The sequence below is a fragment of the Lissotriton vulgaris genome, chromosome 11, assembly GCF_964263255.1.
Source record: "Lissotriton vulgaris chromosome 11, aLisVul1.2, whole genome shotgun sequence".
NCBI lineage: Eukaryota > Metazoa > Chordata > Amphibia > Caudata > Salamandridae > Lissotriton > Lissotriton vulgaris.
In genome coordinates, this window is record NC_141699.1 from 587,391,167 (window position 1) to 587,410,801 (window position 19,635).

A 19,635-nucleotide genomic window follows, 5' to 3' on the forward strand; every position below is an offset into this window, starting at 1 on the left:
AACAACAGTGTTTGTGAACTTACAATAGAGCCCCGCTGGCCCAGTCTTACATGGCTATACTGCATTGTACCCAAACCAGGTTATAAAAGGTGGACCAGGGGGGGCCACCTTTCCAAAATAGCTCCATGACCAACCCAAGGCCCATTCACAAGTAGAAAAAAAAAAAATTTGTTGTTTTACTTAATGAAAAAAAATAAGACCGGACTGCAGCCTCGCTATCAAAGCCTAATAAGAGCCTGGGGACAACGGTGAGGTCACAGGGGGTGATTGCTATTCCTGTGCAGGTGTAAATATGAGTACCCGAAACAACCCCCCCCCCCCCCAACCCCCATATCGAGACAACAAGCTAACACACTAATTAATTCAGGAAAGCAGTTTCCTACCAAGAACACTGAAGGATTTTGCCATAATAAGAAGAGTACGTGAAAATGTGCATACAATCAGGATATATATCTTAATAGTGGTTTATTTAATTTTATTTCTACTGTGAGGGTATTCCTAACTAATGGCCGGGGCCACAGGAATTATACGGCTAGGGAAAATCAAACTACATAACAGGATTAGCCAAATTACGTGGCAGGAAAAGGCATATTACTCTACGTAGGCACATTTTGTGACAGTATTACGTCAATATTTTTTACATTTCATATGTTAACACTATCTTGGCAAAGATTACACCAGGTTAGTACCAATTTAACACCAAAATACAGCAATAGGCAACTAAAAGGTAATTAATGTGTTTTTAGGAACTTTGATCCTTGGAGCTAGAAACAATTTTTTGTTAAAATTTGCAAATCATGCAGCAGATGATGGATTATGTGACAAATTCGGAATTGTGTGGAATACCCTGCAGCTACAGAATTGAATAATTCCTGGTTAATGGCACTATATCAAGCAAAAAAAAAACAGGCAGCACAACAGTTTTGAGTCTTCTTAAGTGAAAAGACTTGTCAGGTTTCACTAACACTGACACAGAAAGGGAAGGAGAAGGAGCAACGCAAGTGTATTATGCAAAGAAAATCACTGGCAACAATTCCATTGCAGTACTGGCAACATGTGCTGCCACTTTCCTGCCTAGTCTCAATCTCCCAATGTGCTCTCCGAAGGCAGAGCTCGCTAATATAATTAAAAGGAACTTAAAGAACAGACACCCCCTTTTGGGTCACTGTGACTGTGCATTTATTTTCTCTCAACAATTTTACTTTTTGTCACATGAACAGACAGAAATGGATTATAATTAGGGCTCCTGGTTTTAAAGTATTTTTCGACATTTCCGTCTGTATTTATTTTTTGCTCATTTTTCCTGTAGTTATCCATTTTTATTTTGGGTTTTCTGTATAAATGAAGCGGCAATGGGTATTTTTCCACATTTTTTTATCTGATAAAAAGATGCCAACATTTAAATGTCCAAAAGGTTTCAGCAGTATTCCGTGGAATAGCATTATCTAAAAACACTTGCATAGAAGAATAGCATAAATAACTTTAGATCAGCACTTAATTAGGCTTAATTAGGAAATCATCTGAGTTTTTAGGTCTTGCCTAGCATTGCAGCATGCATGCGCTGCTCGCTCTGCTAGACATATTGGGGTAGATGAGATTTTAAAAAGGGACTTGAAGCCCCGCCCCTCATTTTCACTGGGTCGCGTCAACGTTTATGGTAAACGCTGGCTTCCCATTGAAAAGGCGACTACTTGGTTACCACCCTTTCTCCTTTTCGTCCGGCCCATCCGGACTGGATGGTCTGCTTCACGGCTGTCGTGAAGCACTTTCTTATCTTTTGGGGGCGTGTACTGCCACATCATGTTTCCTGTGAGCTCATTGCAGGCACGCACGGCGTGCTTTAAGATGCGGGACCTGAAGAGATTAAAATGGAGTAGAGATGTGAATGTATACAATTAATTCATTAGGGACCAGTTTGGACGTTCTGTTTCTTTATATGTATTATTTTAAATAAATGTCCCTTGCGTCCTTTCTCTTGACTTGTGTGTTAGCTACACTGTTTGATCAGTAGTATGCGCAGCTCTTAGTGCAAGTCCAGTAGATTTTGTTGTTAGAACCCAGCTTCACATCACTTATTTCCTTGAGGAATGTTGTTATCCGACCATACTAGTCTGGTGAATCGAATGTTGCTAGTGCACGGTGTTGTGTGTGAAAATAATCTGCGTAACAGAAAAGTGTACATGTTTAATAATCCTGGAAAACCGTGCAGCTGTGCTCTTTTAAGAGCAGCTTCTGCTCCTGTAGAATGAGGGTCTGGGCCAGGTGGTGCTGCTGCTGGGCTGGAACAGTGTCCCTCGGCTGCAGTACCGCCCCCCCCCACCCGTAGGCCCCTTCCATTCACCCTCCTGTCCCCATTGCAGTGCTCGCCTTCCCCGCCCAGTGTCTTCACATTCCTGCCCCATTAACTCTCAGAGAGAAGTGAAGTTGTCCCGAGGCCCCCTTCCTCAGCCTTTAACTAGTGGCCCCCTTTGAGGCGGGGGAGTCCTGCTGTTGCAGGCCATGCATTCCCAGCCCATTACCTCATGGGCTTTGGGCCCAGCCAGTGGCCGGCAGCATAGAATGCTCATTGTCTGCTCCCCGAGGGGCTCCGACCAGCAGAAAGGCACAAAGGAACCAGGGATGTCCTGCGTGCACCCCACCCCTGCCCTCGGTACGCGGCTCATGGGAATTGGAGCATTTCATGTGCGCCTCACTTAGTTCGACCTGCGTGGCAGACTTGTGCGTGAAACGCCCCCCCCCCCCAAAAAAAAAACAGGCCTAGCCATTTACAGTTGTTGGTTGAGACGGGAATGGCCCTTTCATGGTATGTAGGCCCAGAGTGCCCGACTGCTTGTAAATCTGGTAGCCTGACATATTTAGCTGTGACGTATGCCAAACTAGCTTGTGTGCAGAGGCCTAGACCTGGCCTCGACAGTGTGATGCTCACGATCTGTGGTGTGACCAAGTGATACGCACCAAGCATGTCTTTATAGCGGACAGAGGTCTACATCCCTGCCTCAAGTGTAGAACTTAAAACAGCAGTGGCAGTGCACTCTTTTATGAATTCTTAGTAGATCAAGAGCCTTTTGTGTCAATAAGGGTGTGTTCTGCTGATGCACCCTCCTATGTAGAGTTCAGTTGTTATTTGTACCCCAGAAACTGGATTTAACCCAGATCTCTTGACTGGGGGTCATTTCTTCTTCTCTCTCTGCCCCACCCACACACATTAAAAAAAAAAAACTTTAATAAGTGTGGCACCCTCTTCACGGACACCACGCAATGCAGTGCAATAGGTGTCGCTTTTGGTATTGTAAAGTTGGCAGGGTATGCCCAGACGTGGGTCCCTTGCTCACTTTGCCACTGGATTCAAGCTAGCCTGACTGATGACAGCTGATTAGCCAGAAACCAGTCCCAGGATGCTGGTTTCCGGTCCAGGGAAGACATGGCTTGGCAGTTCTGGCTGGACTGTTTCCATGAGGCACAGGGTCAGACTGATTTGCATATGGTCATGTCTGAACTGGGGTGGCAGAGTGAGCTGAGGAATGATGATGGATTAAACCCAGATCAGTTGACTGGGGGGTGAGTGCTTGCAATGTTCAACACTCCGTCCATCATCCCCTTTGGTTTTGCATTGTAAATAACAATGCCTTTTAATTTTTTTTAAAGGCATTGCCATTTACGTCAATAGCTAAAAATAATGTCATTGCGAGACCTATTGCATTGTAAATGCTTGTTTAATCTCCCCTGCCTCGCAATCTGTACATCTACTGACCTAGCACTCATGATTGATAGTAGAAAAAAAATATACAAAGGCTGCCTATTTTCCGTATATTTCTGCATTTAAAAATAAATACAGACCGGAAAATAATTTTCTTCTGTATTTAAATGTAAAAATCAGTAAAAACAGAAAACTGGGAGCCCCTATTATAATCAGGGCCACTGGAATTATGCAAGTCTGCAGCCACAGTGCTTTACAGTTAAATATGAATTTGCCAAACTATCGATGTTCTGCTGCATAATTTGCAGATTTCAACTAAGAGCTACGTTAAACCGATCAAAAGTTACTAAAAACGCGGTCATATTTTGCTGCACAGTAGAAGGCTCTTTGCAAAGGTTAACCCCTCTCCTTTCAGTTGCTTACTGCTGTACTTGCGTTTTAAACAGGTACTAATGAGGGCAAACCTTTCTCCAGACAGTGTTAACGTGTAAAAAATTACAAAATAATACTACCTTGCATTATGCTGCAAAATTTAGTCAATAAAGCTGCTTAATGTAGTCCTTCCGGGTTGTATAATTGTAGTGGCCAGATTATAATGCTGCTTAAACTCATCGGGTCCTAAACTGATGAGAGACGGGTGACGTTGAGAGAGGGCTGGAAGGATAATATGGCTGAGGGAGGATAGAGAGAGAAGGAGGGTGTGTCAGAAAGAGAGCAGGGTGAGGGACAGAGAAGAGGGGGAGAAGAAAGGGCGAGATGGAGCAAGAGAGTTAGCTGACGCACTGTGAAAGGTTGGAGCAGTTAGAAGAGACAAAGTAGGATAAGGCACAAAGAGGAGAGGATGAGGTGAGATAAATATGAAGTGAAGTAATAGAAGGACACAGCACCGAAACAAGTGGATAAGATGGAGAGAGAGTAGGATGATGTGAAGAGAGTGAGGTGGAAGGAAGTAGAGGGTGAGGTGAGCCGGACAGCAAGCTGGAGTAGAGAGAAAGGAGGGTGAAGTTGTCAGCAAGGAAAGTGAGAACGAGAAAGGGAAGGTGGAGAGAGCGGAAAAGATAAAGCTGTTTAAACCTATAGAAAGCTACTGTCTCAACTAGTATACAGAGCCCTGGAGTTGGTGGAGTGTTCGCACACACGTAGAAGACCATCCAGCATGTCTAGACCGAGCTCTCAGACACATGCGAGTCTCTGGAAAACACCACTAATCTTTATGGACCACCCATGCTTCTTCATGTCCCTCCCAGATCTCAAATTCTGATACCGGACTTGATTGTAACCTCCATTTCCAAACTACACCACAATCATTCACGTATCTGTTTCTTCCCTTCAGACTCCCCAATCAGTGACACCACGTGGAAGATGAACAACCACACCACGTGGAAGTGACAAGAGCCCCTTCCACGCCAAGCATACTTGGTTTTAAACCACGGAATCCCCTATATTTTCATTAAATACTCCACGTAGCTCCCACACCACTGACACCATGCCTCCACCTCTAATCTAGACACTCTGCCGCTAAACAGCGGTGTGTTGGGGGAGGGCTTCAGAATCTAGTTAAAATCACTAGCTAGCATTCTCCGTCCCCCAAAATAGGGTGACCAACCATCCGTAAATTTTGCGGAAAGCCCGTCATTTCGGCCGTCTGTCCGTTGTCCGCGAAGATGTCTTTAAGGGACGCCATTTGTCCGTAATTTTGCCTGCTGTTGGGTGAACAATTGTTTGGCCAATCATGTGCCTTTCTATCACCAACCGTTCCTCCAATCGTTGCTATGGAGAACAACCCAAGCGATCTAGGATTGGCTTGAAAGCCCTCGGCCAATCCTAGAGCTTTTTAGTACACTGCAGGAGTGTTTTTATTGGCCCTGATGGTTCAGGGGCCAATGAGAATAGCTAATGTACTATCGGACATGCAGAGCACATTTTGAGCTTTAAACTTTTGCATTTTTGAATCGCCAGTCTGCCGCGGACTAGTCGTTTCCCATCAAACACCTACTCATTCCGATTTGGTGATAGGTAAGTTTAGTTGCTGCTTTCTTTGCCTCTTGAAGCGTGATGTGCGTTTATTTTCACTTCCCACTTCTTTTCACTTCCCAGAAACTGAGGCATAGTCTTCTAAAGGGGAATCAATCACGGTGTTTGTGAAATCTACACAAAGAAACTTATGTTTTCGAGATGAATCTCAGTGCGGCATTCAAGATTGTGTCCAGTGGTGAAAAACTTGTTTTGGGGCTGTCTGACTAGAGAATTTTTCGTGGAAAATAAAACCTGAAAACGTTATTTTATCTTCAGTGAACGGCACCGATTACCACTCATTTTCACTAATCAACCGCCTAGCCGCATGTTGTAAATGAGCATTCCCAGGTGCAGATCACTGCATAAATACGCCTCCCTTCTACAGAGATTAAACTTCCCATCGTGGTATAAATATTTAAAAGAAGATGTACATTTGGAACAAAATGAATAAAAGACAGGGCCATCCTGCAGCAGAAATGGACTCCTGCCTTGCCATAATGTTAATATGAACTCGGACATGCTTCCTGGCTCACGTACACTTATTAGATATACGTGCATGTATTCCCTGGAGAGATTCCCATGGGAGAGATGAGACGTTCGTCCACTATCTTTACAAGACCTTCGTTAGTGGGTTGATCTCAATTATGTAACCTGTAAAGCAGTAACGTGTGATTACGACAACACCATTTTAAAGTCTCTCCTTAAAAGGTCTACTCCCTAAAGAACGAGAACCAGCCCCCCTCAACAGTTTTAGTAAGTTCCTCCTATTGATATTTGTCTTATTATTTAAATGCTAAGAGGCTGATAACACAGAGGATTTATCCAATCTGTTTTAGCACGGAGTATGGAAACCAGCATTTGCAATGCAATCGGTCTCGCCTTTGGGACCTTAAAAGTATTTAGTGATGCAGCATATTAATGCACAGTAGTGCAATGTAGATCTCTGTGGCTGTAAATGTATCACTGTGTAAGCGCTCTGACAAAGAATCAGATGCAGCCCCCTCTAAAAATGTTATACCATGAGGTAGTTTAGTGGCTAATATAAAGTAAACTTGCACACCCACGGGGAGAGTAAATAAAGTGCAGAGGAGCTGTTGCCTATATTAAGAAGAGCCAGCTTTCAAAGGGGCAGTTTTTGAATGTCAAAAAGTAAAGAAAACTGGAGCTGACGTCCTCAAACAAGAAACTTTATGCATGCCTGTTGATGATCTTTAGAGAAGCAGGGCTGTACTAACTTAGAGGTTTAACATGACTTCAGTGGAGGTCGGCCTGTGGTGAAATCCAGCAGCCCAAATTAAATACTTCCAACAGATTGTGTGTAGGCCCCGGTGCTTGTGTGCCCCAGTACTGATCTGCATGCTTTTACTGAAAGCTTGCAGAAAGCCTTGTAAGCTCTGATTACAATGGTCTCTGTAATTCTTCGTATGCGCATCTCCCCTACCCTCCCAAATTAAAGCAACGTTTGTATTTAGTGAAGCTGACAATCAACAAGCAGCGATATCTGACGGCAGCTGCACCCTGATGGCAATTTAATGAAGCGTTTCGGCAGGTTCATATGTAGGGAAAACTATAAATATATCACTGTGTAAGTGCTTCGACATGATCACAAATGTCACGCTATGTCACACTTTCCTAATTTATTCCTGGCAACAACTTGATGAGTTTGACATATAAATGACAGCACCTTAAGAGTGCATAGTTTTTGAAAGCAATCACTCCATTCATTTGTTAGTTGTAATTTAAGGCATGGTAGATGGTACAGCTGTTCCCTATTCCAACAAGCATCTCTTCCCATTCCACAGCAGGTTATGTGAGAAATTTTTGTGTAAACAGAGCCTCAAGAATTGCCTTAAATAGTCCACAATCAACTACTTAACAGGAATAAGTGGATTATAAATTAACAGAGCACCCGGTTGCCTTGAGGTTAGCTACAATCTCTCTAAATCCACATACATGGATACACACACTAATCAATGCACTGTATAATAGACAAAATGTAAAATGTATTTTAAAAAAAATAGGAAAATATATACCTACAATTGGATAATTTTCTAATGCGCCCCTCCAAGTTCCTTCTTCGGTCCAATGCATTCAAAAGGAAGTCGATGCAGAACGCGTGCCTCCGTGTCAGTACACCTTTAAAAGGGGTGTTCATGGCTGTTCATCAGTGTAAATGTCGGCGCTCTCAAGGCTTCTGATCTTTTAGTCCCGTACTTCTATTTCTGGCCTGTTCTGATTTTTATACGCACACACACCCTTTAAGTGGGCCTGGTCTTGCCGGTGTTCAGCATCAGCAGTTATAAAAAGCAGGTGATGAGACTGGTCCCTTCACTGTCTTTCATGTGAATTTCAAGGAGAGTTGTTCTTTTATAGTGTTATCATTTCAAAACAGGAGCATTTTCAATATGCTATACTACGAAGCCATGGCTAGTGCTTATTCATGTTGTTCAACTAAAACCCATTGACAAAGCCAATAGTACTGGCTTGTTGCAAGGGTAGTGTTACTTGCTGAATTATATACCTGGATGTAATGACAGTAGTTCCAAATTGCCAGTCGGACGGCAACCTGAGAAGCTAAGCATAGATTTTCAGCTTGGGTGCTTTTAAGCCGGACCCTTAATTACGTTGGTCGCGCCACTTTGCGAGACCCCCCAGTTTTTCCACCCCCCTTAAAGCCCTGTATGTGTATGTGTGTGTGTGTGTGTGTGTGTGTGTGTATATATATGTATATGTGTGCCTATGGCAGGATTGCCAGCCTGAGCCTCCTGCCCTCCCCCACTCTGTCTCCTCTGAGCATGCAGCAGGCCTTCTCCTGCGCTGCTTGGAAGAGGCAGATACATTATTTCCAACGTTAGATGTGCCTGTAAAAATTCTGGAAACATGAGCAGAACTTTCAACAGGGCTTTGGTTTGCAGGAGGACTTGACCTTTGTTCTAAAAACCGAGATGTACTTAACATGAAGAAAAGCTTCAGGACAGTACTCTGAAATCTGCGACAGTCCTGGGAAATCCGGGACGTCTGGTCACCCTACCACAAACAACGTCCATACCACCACCACGTCCCTCTTCAAGCGTGTCCTTCCTTACCACTCATATTGAAGCCCTTTGTAATAGCAAATGTAAATTAAAAAATACGAACTTGCACCTGGTTTCATCGCTACCTGGTTACATTTATAAAGCACCTTGTACCTAAGTGAAGCATCGGGACGCTCTAACCCCTTCCATGCTCATGACGAGCTCAGCTCGTCATGCAGTACAGTGCTCCTGTTCTCATGACGAGCTGAGCTCGTCATGAACAATGGGATTTAAGGGACACCCAGCACCGGGGGAGAATTGCTATAGCATTGAAGGTGTTAAAATGTAGGTCTGGTGCGATAGAGATAAGTACAAGGAAAGCAGGGAGCTCACCAGGTAAGAATCAAATGGATGTTTGTGTAAGGAGACTTTCAGAAGCTTTCTTCATTAATATGTCTCATTACGAAATAATAAACGCGGATAAACATCCAGAGAGGATGTGTCCCTGTAAAGGTAACTGGTGCCTGTGTAAAGTCCAAAATACAACTGCCCAGAATCATAGAATGTTGTTGAGTAAATGCAGAGACTCGATTACGAGGATGTGATGTAATGGCCAGAACCGCCAACTTTGGCGCTTGGGAACCAGGTTCAAGTTTCGGCATCAGCCTAACATTCTGCTATTCTGGGAAAATCCCTTCATCTCCCTGTGCCTACCATAAACAAATGCATTCTCATGTAAAGCAGTCCATTACCTTCTGTTGAGATACTGCTATGAAAAAAAATAAGTGTTAACAGATCTTTTCTCAATCCCCCAGGTTGGTATAAACTGTGGCGGATATCACCTATCGCCTCCTGGCAGTGTCCCCACGACCCCGAAGAATCTCGAACCACAGACCATTCGCTCACGGGGCTGTATGTAAAACACCTTTTTTGAAAGTATAAATCAAAACAGCCAAGTAGCCTATGCTTGGACCAGCGGGTAACTAAAAACGTAGTACCTTTTGTGAATAATTATAGAAGTTAATTATACAATAAACATGCCCTTCGACTATTGACTCACTTTTGGCCAGTAGAGACCTCCAAGATCATGCTGTACCTCTGTCCGCCTTAGTACTTCCGGGTCGTATCATGGCCAATACCATGTGGGCACAACTCGAAATGTAGACGATGACCTCGGATTGGAGAATTTTTGGCACCTCAACCAATCTTAATGCGCTGTGTGAAATTCCGATGTGCTTATTAGCTGTGTCGTCCACGCGGGCCTCTGAGGTGCAGAGAGAGTATCTGTCTGACCCGTCTTACTATATAGCTGACAGGTGGGCATCTGAGTGGACGTGTTCCCAGTTTGAAGTTAGCCTCTGTTTCTGCCAGAAGCCTAGCCGTAGGTTGACAGTAAAATCTTAATCGGCTGGCATAATTTTTGCAGTCAGCTTATGTGGTGTGGTGTGCGCGAGCGCAGGAAACCAAACACTCTCCTAGCCAGATCACTCCCTGTTTTTCCTCGTGAATTGGGGGACTTTTGGCGCATGCGTCAGATTTAAGGCAGCTCGCCCATGTTGGTGCGCACTACTTTAAAAACAAGCATTTGCAATGCAATAGTACTCACATTTACGTGAGTCCTATTGCATTTGAAACAGGGGTGTGGGCGGGCTAAAAGGCACGAATGGGAGGGGGGCAGAGAAATCACAGACTGCGGGAGGGGGACACAGGAAAGAAAATAGTGTTTCGAGTAAAGGGGCCAGTATCTTTGAATGATACAAATGACTGTCATGGGGCCCAACTAACAAACCTAAAACCAATCAGAAGGCCGCATTTATAACCTAAGCCAATTAAGATGGGCCTGAGAGAAATTGCACATGCCCAGGATCAGACAATGTATGCAGAACTCGGGCAGGTTTCATAAATACAGGAGACTGTGTTCATTTAAGAATATTTTAAGATATTGCCACAATTAAGGTGAGAACTTTAAATGTCCCTGTGGGCAAGTCCGCGTCTGACTCCTTATCCCACGTTTCTTTAAGTTAGTTTAAACATTTCAGTTTTACAAATGCTGTGATTCTCCTATGCCTCAGTCTCCGGTGACCAGATCAGCCTAAAAACGGCGGACTCTTCGGTCCCAGTATTATGTTTAGGCCTAACTATGTTGCGTGATAGTAGCATGCACAAGTTGTCATCGCATCCAAACATAACTCCACATACTGACTGCCACAATTTCATCTTACCTGCAACCAAGCTCCCAGCCAGAAGTATCCAAAGTAAGTAATTGCTTGCTTCATCATAATGTGACATGGGTTTTATGTAATTCTTTTACACTCTTCTTGCTTTGTCACACTCTAAGACTCCCAAACTGAATAGGCAAGCCATCTAACCATTTTCTGTTACTTTCTTTAAATGTGCAGCAGTGTTTACCAAGTCAGGTTGCCTTTACTGCGCTTTTCTCACTCTGTTTATATTAAGAGCACGTCATAATTGCTTTTGGGTTACTAGCTGACACTTTACTTTAAATTTGCAGTTCTAAGCCCCATTGTGGCCATTGTTTTCTTCACCAATGGAGTTTTTCTTTGCGTGCTTATACCTTTTTGTGTATTTTTTTTTTACATTTTAGGTCATAGCTGCAGAGGTGACTCTGGTGTACCATGCTGTGAAGCATCACATCTCCTACCGCTCCCTGGTTTGTGGCATAAGCAAAGTAATGTATACCGACTCATCCATAGCAATGGAAGCAACTTGTGGCCGCACAAAGGCCTCGAGCATCACTGTGAATGTGCCTGCACCTCTATCGTTGCAGCGAGCACAAGAAGACTTAAAAGATAGATGTTTTTCTGTTTGCAGTGACGCCTCAAACAAAGGTAACATTAAACTCTATCCACTTTAGTTGCTGCACTTTAATTTCATCTCCGGTGTGGCCTACACTCTGCTGGATTTCTACGAGGATGCAGCAGAGACTGCTACAGCTATTGCACAGCAGATCACAACAAAATTAAATAACCATGGTTTGAAAATGGAGCACGTCAGGGCATACTGTGGGGACAACGCAAGTGTTGACTATGGACAACGTCATTCTGTGTTCCAGCTTTTGAAGGGAGCAAATGGAGACATTCTGCCTGGAAATCGTTCTGCCCATATCCTGCACAACTGTGCTAAACAAGCTATTAATGGACTTTCAATGGATGTAGAATCCTTTGTTCTAAAAGTCTACAGCCATTTCTCTTCTGCACAGCGGACAGCGGGGTTGAAAGGGTTTTTCACTTTTGTGGACCTAGAGTGGCAGCCTTGGTTTCGGCATGTCCCTAAACAGTGGCTCACATTGTTCCCAGTCACTGCGCAACTGTTGAAGTGCTGGGCAGCACTAAAATCCTATTTCCTTTCTTTTGGGCCAGAAAAAACACCCAGAGCAATATGGGATTTTCTAGGACTTGAAAGTGGGGAGGCTGCTATGTCACTTATTTTGACTTGTACTTATGTTTGTTGTCTATTTACTCACATACTATTGTACAACTTAATTTATAGTGTTGGTAAAACTTGCCCTTTGTCCCGAATTATTGTCCTTAATTTTGACCCTCCGTCCTGAATTTTTACACTCCCCGCCCTGAATTCACATCCATGCCAGTTTGTCACCCTACCCCAAAACTCTTCATTAATTTTCGACTCAGATAAAACTGATCACACATCATCACCCTACTACCTGCCAAGGACAACCCCACAAGGTCCCACATCCCTTTAAATAGATCTTCCAGACCGCCCCGGATCACCCCCCAGACTTCTGGTGGCTCTGCCGCCTGCTCCTTCTTGCGCCATGACGATTGAAGCGTGCCCGACGACCACTTGTCAACTCTCACCCTACTTCCGCTTTCCTGCCTTGTGGCTCACTTGCCAATCCAATTACCCGATATGCGCATGCGTTAATCCGGCTAGACTGCTCTCAAATTTATGGCATGGGTGGTGGCCATGGCAAGGTCAGGCAAAACGATCCGTCAAAGTTTCCTTTTTACCAACCTCTCTTTTCGCAACAGAGTACTGTTTGGTGCCGGTTAGAGCTTGGGCGGATAGGTGTATCTAAGAGCTGAAGCGCGAACTGAGCCATTATTAGATTCAACCTGTTAATCAGACAGCAAATTTCTTGAAAAATTATGATAAAGATTCATTAAAATGAGAAACGCATTTTCAATATTTCTTATGGTCTCAGTTAAGTACTTAACCTTAAATCCCTGCATCGACTTGAATGTCGTTTATTGAAAGTAACTTGTTTTCTAACATGATTCAAGAATACCCTAATGCCCTGACGACTTTGCCAAGAGTAACAGAAGACGTTTTAGAGTTCCATTTTCTCTGTATTAGTGGCCCACATTATTATTAAATGATGAATCAATATTCCTCTATTTACATGTAACAAAGAGCAAAATGCAATTCAATGCTTGATTTCACACATACAGACTGAGGTAGTGCAAGTACTTTGGAAACCCGTTTTGTATGATATGTAGAAGTGTGTTTTTTTAATGTATGTTAACTAGGCCTCTTTTTAGTGCAAAACATAAAAGTGGCCAAGATGGAAGTCATCTCTGTCACTCGTCCAGTGATTCTCTCCCCGCGCACATCCTTCCTCCACAAGATCCTCTGCACACAATGAACATTTTTCTAGCCGCCGCGTCAAGAATTTTCAATTCTATTAAGGACATGGAGGTGAGGATTATGCATCTCACTTCTTTACTACCAAAATTTCAGCAGCCAATCACAATAAAGTAAACAAAACTACATCACCTATGTTTCCCTGTACCCCCCCCCCCCCCCATATCACATTATCAGTTTTAAGACCGGAACCACATTTTAAAATACAAAGTTAAGTGCAAAAATCTGTAACCTGAACAGTATCATCATTATTTTAAAAGTCACCGATCCAAAGTGCCAGGTTTAGGGGCATTTTCTCAATTTCTAGGCTGCAAACGCACTAATAAAGTACAGAGTTAAAGTGCAAAAAATGAACAGTATCCACAATAATATCACACAATTTTAAGGTGCATTATATCACCAACTACATTGAAAATAATTGTTTATCTTCTAACATCAATTTATACTTAGCTTGCTAATAAAGTGTCCTTAAATCGTGAACAGATTTTCTCAAAATATTTGCCTAGTTTGTAACGTTGTACAAAAGGGAGTGGTGATGGACGGAGCATCTGAATTAATCAAACACTCACACCCAGTCAAAAGATCTTGGTTTAATCCTTCACCTTTCTTTAGCCCACCCTGCCTCCCCAGTTCGGACATGGCTATATGCAATCAGTCTGACCCTGTGCCTCATGGGAACAGTACAGCCCGAACTGCCAAGCCATGCCATGCCTTCCCTGGACCGGAAACAAGCTTCCGAGGAACGGTTTCTGGCATTCCAGCCGTCTTCAGCCCGGCTTGCTTGAATCCAGTAGCAAAGTGAGCAACTCTCATGTAATTACTTTGCAAGGAAGCAATAAAGTTGGTGAACACAATTGGTACAGGAGTTGCTGAAGGCAACTCAAGTCTAGACATACTTTAGCATTGAGTTCAATGGATTGTTCCCATAAAAGTACAGTTGGATTACCGTACAGATTACTTTAGTAGTTCCAGGACTAGATCCTAGATTCAGTCCTGGGGTCTAAGCTGAAACCAGATTAGCAAAAACGTTTTAGGTACTGTGGTGAATTTTCATGAATGTTATGTTATGTGGATTTGTACTGCGCACAGCTGCCCCAGCTAAGGGGCGTCCTGGTGCATGGCAAGGTAACACGCAACAGCCACAAGAAACACAACAGCTAAAAAGAAGGAACCAGGTTAAAATAAGAAAGTTTTAATAGCCTTACGAAAAGAAGAGATCCTCCAACAACCGAATCTCCACCGGAAGGGAGTTCCACAGCTCGGCTGCTTTGACCCGGAAGGAACGACCACCAACACGGCACAGCTTGTATCTGGTAGTGATAGTGAGAGCTTGGCCCAGAGATCTCAGATGCCGAGTGGGGACATACCAGGACAGGAGGTCCATAAGTATTTGAGGAGCCGTACCATTTAGAATCTTGAAGGCTAAACACAGTACCTTGAATTGAAATCCTGCCCTGACTGGCAACCAGTGCAACGCTTTCAAAGTACTGGAAACAGGGCAGGATCTGGGAAGACCAACAATTGCTCTGGCAGCGGCGTTCTGCACGCGCTGAAGGCGGGTGACTTCGGCCAGGTTAGCGCCCACCAGGAGAGAGCTGGCATAATCCAGGCGCGATATAACAGTCGCCTGTATTACCAGCTGCCGGGTGCGGGGGTCGAAGAACTTCAGGACTGGACGCAGAGCCTGGAGGATTCCAAAGCAGCAGGCAGTTGTTTTCTTCGTGTGCCCCACAAAACTGAGAGTGGGATCCATCCACACTCCCAAGTTTTTCAATTCCGTCACCGGAAGAGGGGTTGACCCAAGCTCCGAAGGCCACCACCTATCCCCCCAGAGATCCGCCCTTCTACCGACGATCATGATCTCGGTTTTCTTCGCGTTGAGCTGGAGACAGTTGGCCTTCATCCAGCTTGCCACCGCTCTAAGTCCACTCTGAAACCTGGGGGCATCCTGGTCCGCATCCCCGCTGATCGTAACCGCTAGCTGGGTGTCATCGGCATATGACACCATGGTCATACCCCACTGCCTGACAACCTCAGCCAGCGGTGTCACGTATAGATTAAACAACTTGGGGCTCAGCGAGGATCCCTGCGGCACTCAGACATTCAGAGGGTGGAACTTGGACTGGAACGGTGGCACCGAAACGCTGAAGAAGCGACCATCAAGGAAGGACCGGAACCACTGGAGGGCGGATCCCCCACTCCTATCTCCTCCAGGCGATGCAACAGGATAGGATGAGAGACAGTATCAAAGGCGGCGCTTAGATCTAATAAAACAAGCGCCGCCGCCTGTCCTGCATCCATCACTGTACGAAGTTGTTCAGCCATGGTGAGAAGGGTGGTCTCCGTGCTGTGTCCAGCACGGAACCCGTTCTGGGTGGGGTCAAGGATGTTAGCTCGAGTAAGGTGGTCGGAAAGAACCTTGTTCACATGGGCCTCCACGACTTTGGTCGGCCAGGGGAGCAGGGAAATAGGCGGATAGCTTTCCTGCTTTTCCGGGTCCAAGGAGGGTTTCTTTAAAATAGGAGAAACCACAGCCCGCTTCCAGCTTGCTGGAACCGTACCCGAGGCCAGCGAGATGTTAATCGGGGAAAGTACTGAAGTACGACCCACAAACAGCTGGTCTCTAAAAAGGGCTGGCTTGAGCGGATCGGCGGGCGACCCGGATTTCACCTGCTGAGCCAAGATGTCAAATCCCTCAGATGTCAACGGGGGCAACACATGCAGCAGAGAATCTCCAGAGATGTTACATAGAGTACCTGCCGGTGGCCTAGTATCAGGGAATGTTAAGTAGATGTTCTAAACTTTTTCTAAAAAGAACAGGGCAAGGGCCTCACAATGCGCCGTGGAGCTCGTTGTTGTTGCCGAGGCCCGCTTTGCCACAAGGTCCTTGACCACTTTGAAGATGGTTTTTGATGGATTAGGGCTATTGCCGAACTCCGCAGCATAGAAAGCTGCCCGGGCCCGGCAGATAGCACGATGGTAAGTTTTAACGGCAGCGAGGTAGATGACCTTCTTCCTGCTGTCGTACACCTTCCGCAATTCCCTCTCTACTCGCCTACAACTGCTCTTGAGTGCACGTAATGCACTATCATACCAAGGGCTTGACTCCCGGGACCTAATTTTCCTGGTCGAGATGGGAATCAGGGAGTCAAGTGCCTTAGTGATCCAAGAGCAGAACCGATCGTAGCCTGCATCTACATCCTCCAGAGGTCCCAACGGCGCCGCTGCGAGGGCTCTATGTAGGTCCTCAAGTCTCAATTTACTCCAATGCCGTGTGGAGACCAACCTTGCGGGAGCAGAAGGAGACAATCCAGGCACGGGGACATCAATGGCCACTAAAGAGTGGTCCGCCCAGCCGAGCGGAGTTACGGCCGTAACTGTGGCCTCTGTCAAGTTCGTAAAGAACGGATCTAACGTATGGCCGCCTACATGTGTGGGATGCCGCACTATTTGATGGAGTTGAAGAGCCTCCAGTTCGGCTAAAATACAGCACACCGTGGGGATATTCTGATTCTCGAAATGCAAATTAAGGTCCCCCAAGATAGAAAAATTGGCGCACCCCACCGCCAGCGAACTGACAGCATCAGGGAAGGCAGCCCTAAATGCCACCTCGCTTCCCGGAGGGCGATAAACTACCATCCCTGAAAGGGAAAACTGAGGGTTAACCGAAATTTTAAAGACAGCACTCTCGCAGCCTGCGATGTTAAAGGCAGACCAACAACAAGAGAGAGTAGATCTCACTGCGAGAGCGATGCCCCCTCCCCTAGTCGATCGATTCAGGGTAAAGACCGAGAAATCAAAGGGAAATGCCAGATTAATAATGGCCGTATCATCGTCCTTCAGCCACGTTTCAGTGATAGCCACGATGTCCGGGGCCTCATCTCGCATCAAGTCCCTTACGGCTTGGTGGTGTTGAACTAGGGACCTCGCATTAAAGCTCCGGATACGCAGAGCATGAGCCTGACGGTTGCTACGCGAAGCGACCGGCAGAGCCTCCTGGCATATCTTAACCGGAGAGTCCACTGCCCACTGGCCACAGGCGCACTGATAAGGGCCACAGAGCGGGTGTAAAGGTGCATGTATACATCTTGGGACAGAACGTCCTAAGAGCCGCAGTGTGGTGGCAGAATATACAATCGTAGCGCAATCCCGTGCAGCTGAACCTGAGAATTAAAATACCAGAAATCCGCCACGCCCGGCGTGTCCTAGGCGCAGACGGGCAGGACTTAGGCACGACTCCGGCTAAGCGACGGCGTCCCACTGCGCGGGAGAGGACGACTTTAAGTAGGCGAGGCGATCAGCACACCGAGCGTAAAGACGCTCTAAGATGGCGCTCGTGAAAGATCTAAATAGCCCAAGGCAAGATGGCGCCCACCGAAAACAACCCCGGGACCCGGACCCGCCAAACGGCGGTGCGTTAACTCATTTAAATGCAGGTAAGAGGGCAGGAAGATGTTCCCAGGCAAAGCGCCTAAAAACAGGGGAAAAACGAAATTAAAATTACACAAATACAAAACGGGCAGTTTTAAAATAAGCAGCGCAGCAGCAGCGCGACCTGTAGCAAAGCCAGTACCTTGACCAGGCTAATATAAAGCTTTTTTAAAGTTCACACTTAGAAACTTATCAATGACAATCTGGTAATGTTATTTAAAGGGAGAAAATTCAGGTTGCAGGTAAAGTATGATCGCGTTACTTTTGTAATCCAGTACTGGGCTTCTAGGGCAAGCACTGGGGTCTGAACTTAAAACAGGTAGGTAATTGCGTTTCAGTATTTCGTATGATTTTTAAAGAATATTTAAAGTTTTCAAAAGTAGACAGAAGAAATTTCATAGAAAAGCAAACAATGGGTTCCTATGGAGAAAATACAGATTACTAGTAAACCCGGTAAGGATTACTTTAGCGGTTCAGTACTGGGCTGCAAGGTACACTACTGGCTTCTCGTCTGCTTGCAGGAGAGTACTTCGGAATATGGACTTCGGCTGATTTTATATGAATACTAGCTTACCCGTCGCGCGTTGCTGCGATCTCTGAAGAAAGGAAATTCAAGGAAACTGGTTATGATAACATTTTCTTTACATTGTAATTTTTTTTAAACGTATTCATTTTAATATGTAAATTGTGAGAGGGTACAGGGACATACCCCAAAGACGAGCCTCCCGTTGCGGTTGTCAGCGCACGTCCATGTCCCTCTGCTGTTTTCATACAGGATCACGCAGACAGCCGTGACCCGGAAGTACCGCCTCTATACACAGGAAGGAGAACTCCGGAACCAATGAGAAGCGCGTCAGTTGCAGGTTACGGAGAGAGAGGAGAAGACGCGGGACCCGAGCCAAGAGGAGAAGACGCGGGACCCGAGCCAAGAGGAGAAGACGCGGGACCCGAGCCAAGAGGAGAAGACGCGGGACCCGACCCAAGAGGAGAAGACGCGGGACCCGAGCCGAGTGGAGAAGACGCGGGACCCGAGTGCAGCAGTAAACCCTTATCGGACGTCCGAACCGAATACTGAAGACGAGAGCTGGTTCGAGGACTGGTGGTGTCCGGAGGTGGCTGGGGAGCGGCCGTGACTCAGGAGAGTTACGGCGGGAGCCGGTGAGTACAAATGGCTCGAGGGTATAAATTAAAGGAAGGGAGGGACGAGAAACGGGGAGGAGGGTGGAATAGGCACGGGCATGTTTCCTTTAGTTTCTTGTGCACATTGTTGAACCTATCCTTGGCCATAGCATTCTTGCACGTTGTTGAACCTATCCTTAGCCATAGCCTGAAAGCCATATTCTTTACCCCCATCTTATTTCTTAACTTCGAATCTGTGTTGGACTATATCCTTGGCTGACATCCATTCTTGGTGGGCACTAGAGAATCCTAGAGCACCGAGGTGTGGTGAAGGGAAAAAACCAACCGCTTTAGTAAAAGAATTCATTCTTACGGTTCCCTTTTGTTCTTTTCACTCCTATGAGCCTCCGGGGTAATCACCCCGGTCCAGAGGAACCAGGAAAGAAGACAACACCTTTTTCCGACCCTTCCAGCTCACCGGAAACCTCTGACAAAGACAAAGGACTGCAAGAACACTCCTTACGCCCTATCCCAACTTCTTCTATTATTAATAAACCTCTTTCTAAACCTCTACTGCAGCCTCCACGCCTGTTTATTAAACCTGCCCTCCCACATAAATATTTCAAAATGTCGTTTTAATTCTATTTATGTATTTGAGTGCTTGTGGATACACAATATTTTGTTTTTCCGTCTGGTGCGTACACTAATAAATTAGGTTTTCCGACACGTGAG

The 19,635-nt window shown here is 45.4% G+C and overlaps 1 protein-coding gene and 1 long non-coding RNA gene across 3 annotated transcripts in view; one reads left to right on the forward strand and one right to left on the reverse strand.

Annotated features, from left to right (window-relative positions):
* PBDC1 (polysaccharide biosynthesis domain containing 1) overlaps nt 1-5,441 on the reverse strand; it is a 45,269-nt gene extending 39,828 nt beyond the window's left edge. Inside the window, exon 1 of one of the 2 annotated variants that reach the window (XM_086943675.1) lies at nt 5,304-5,441. In XM_086943675.1, coding sequence (XP_086799801.1) covers nt 5,304-5,381 — 78 coding nt within the window. In that variant the 5' untranslated portion in view covers nt 5,382-5,441. The remainder of the gene's footprint in view (nt 1-5,303) is intronic. The other variant, XM_086943676.1, reaches the window with a different exon arrangement.
* Nucleotides 5,442-5,611: 170 nt separating this feature from the next.
* On the forward strand, nt 5,612-12,898 carry LOC147683177 (uncharacterized). The gene is made up of 2 exons (XR_015300928.1): nt 5,612-5,713; nt 11,333-12,898. It is a non-coding gene; the product is annotated as an uncharacterized LOC147683177 (long non-coding RNA).
* The last annotated feature ends 6,737 nt before the right edge of the window (nt 12,899-19,635 follow it).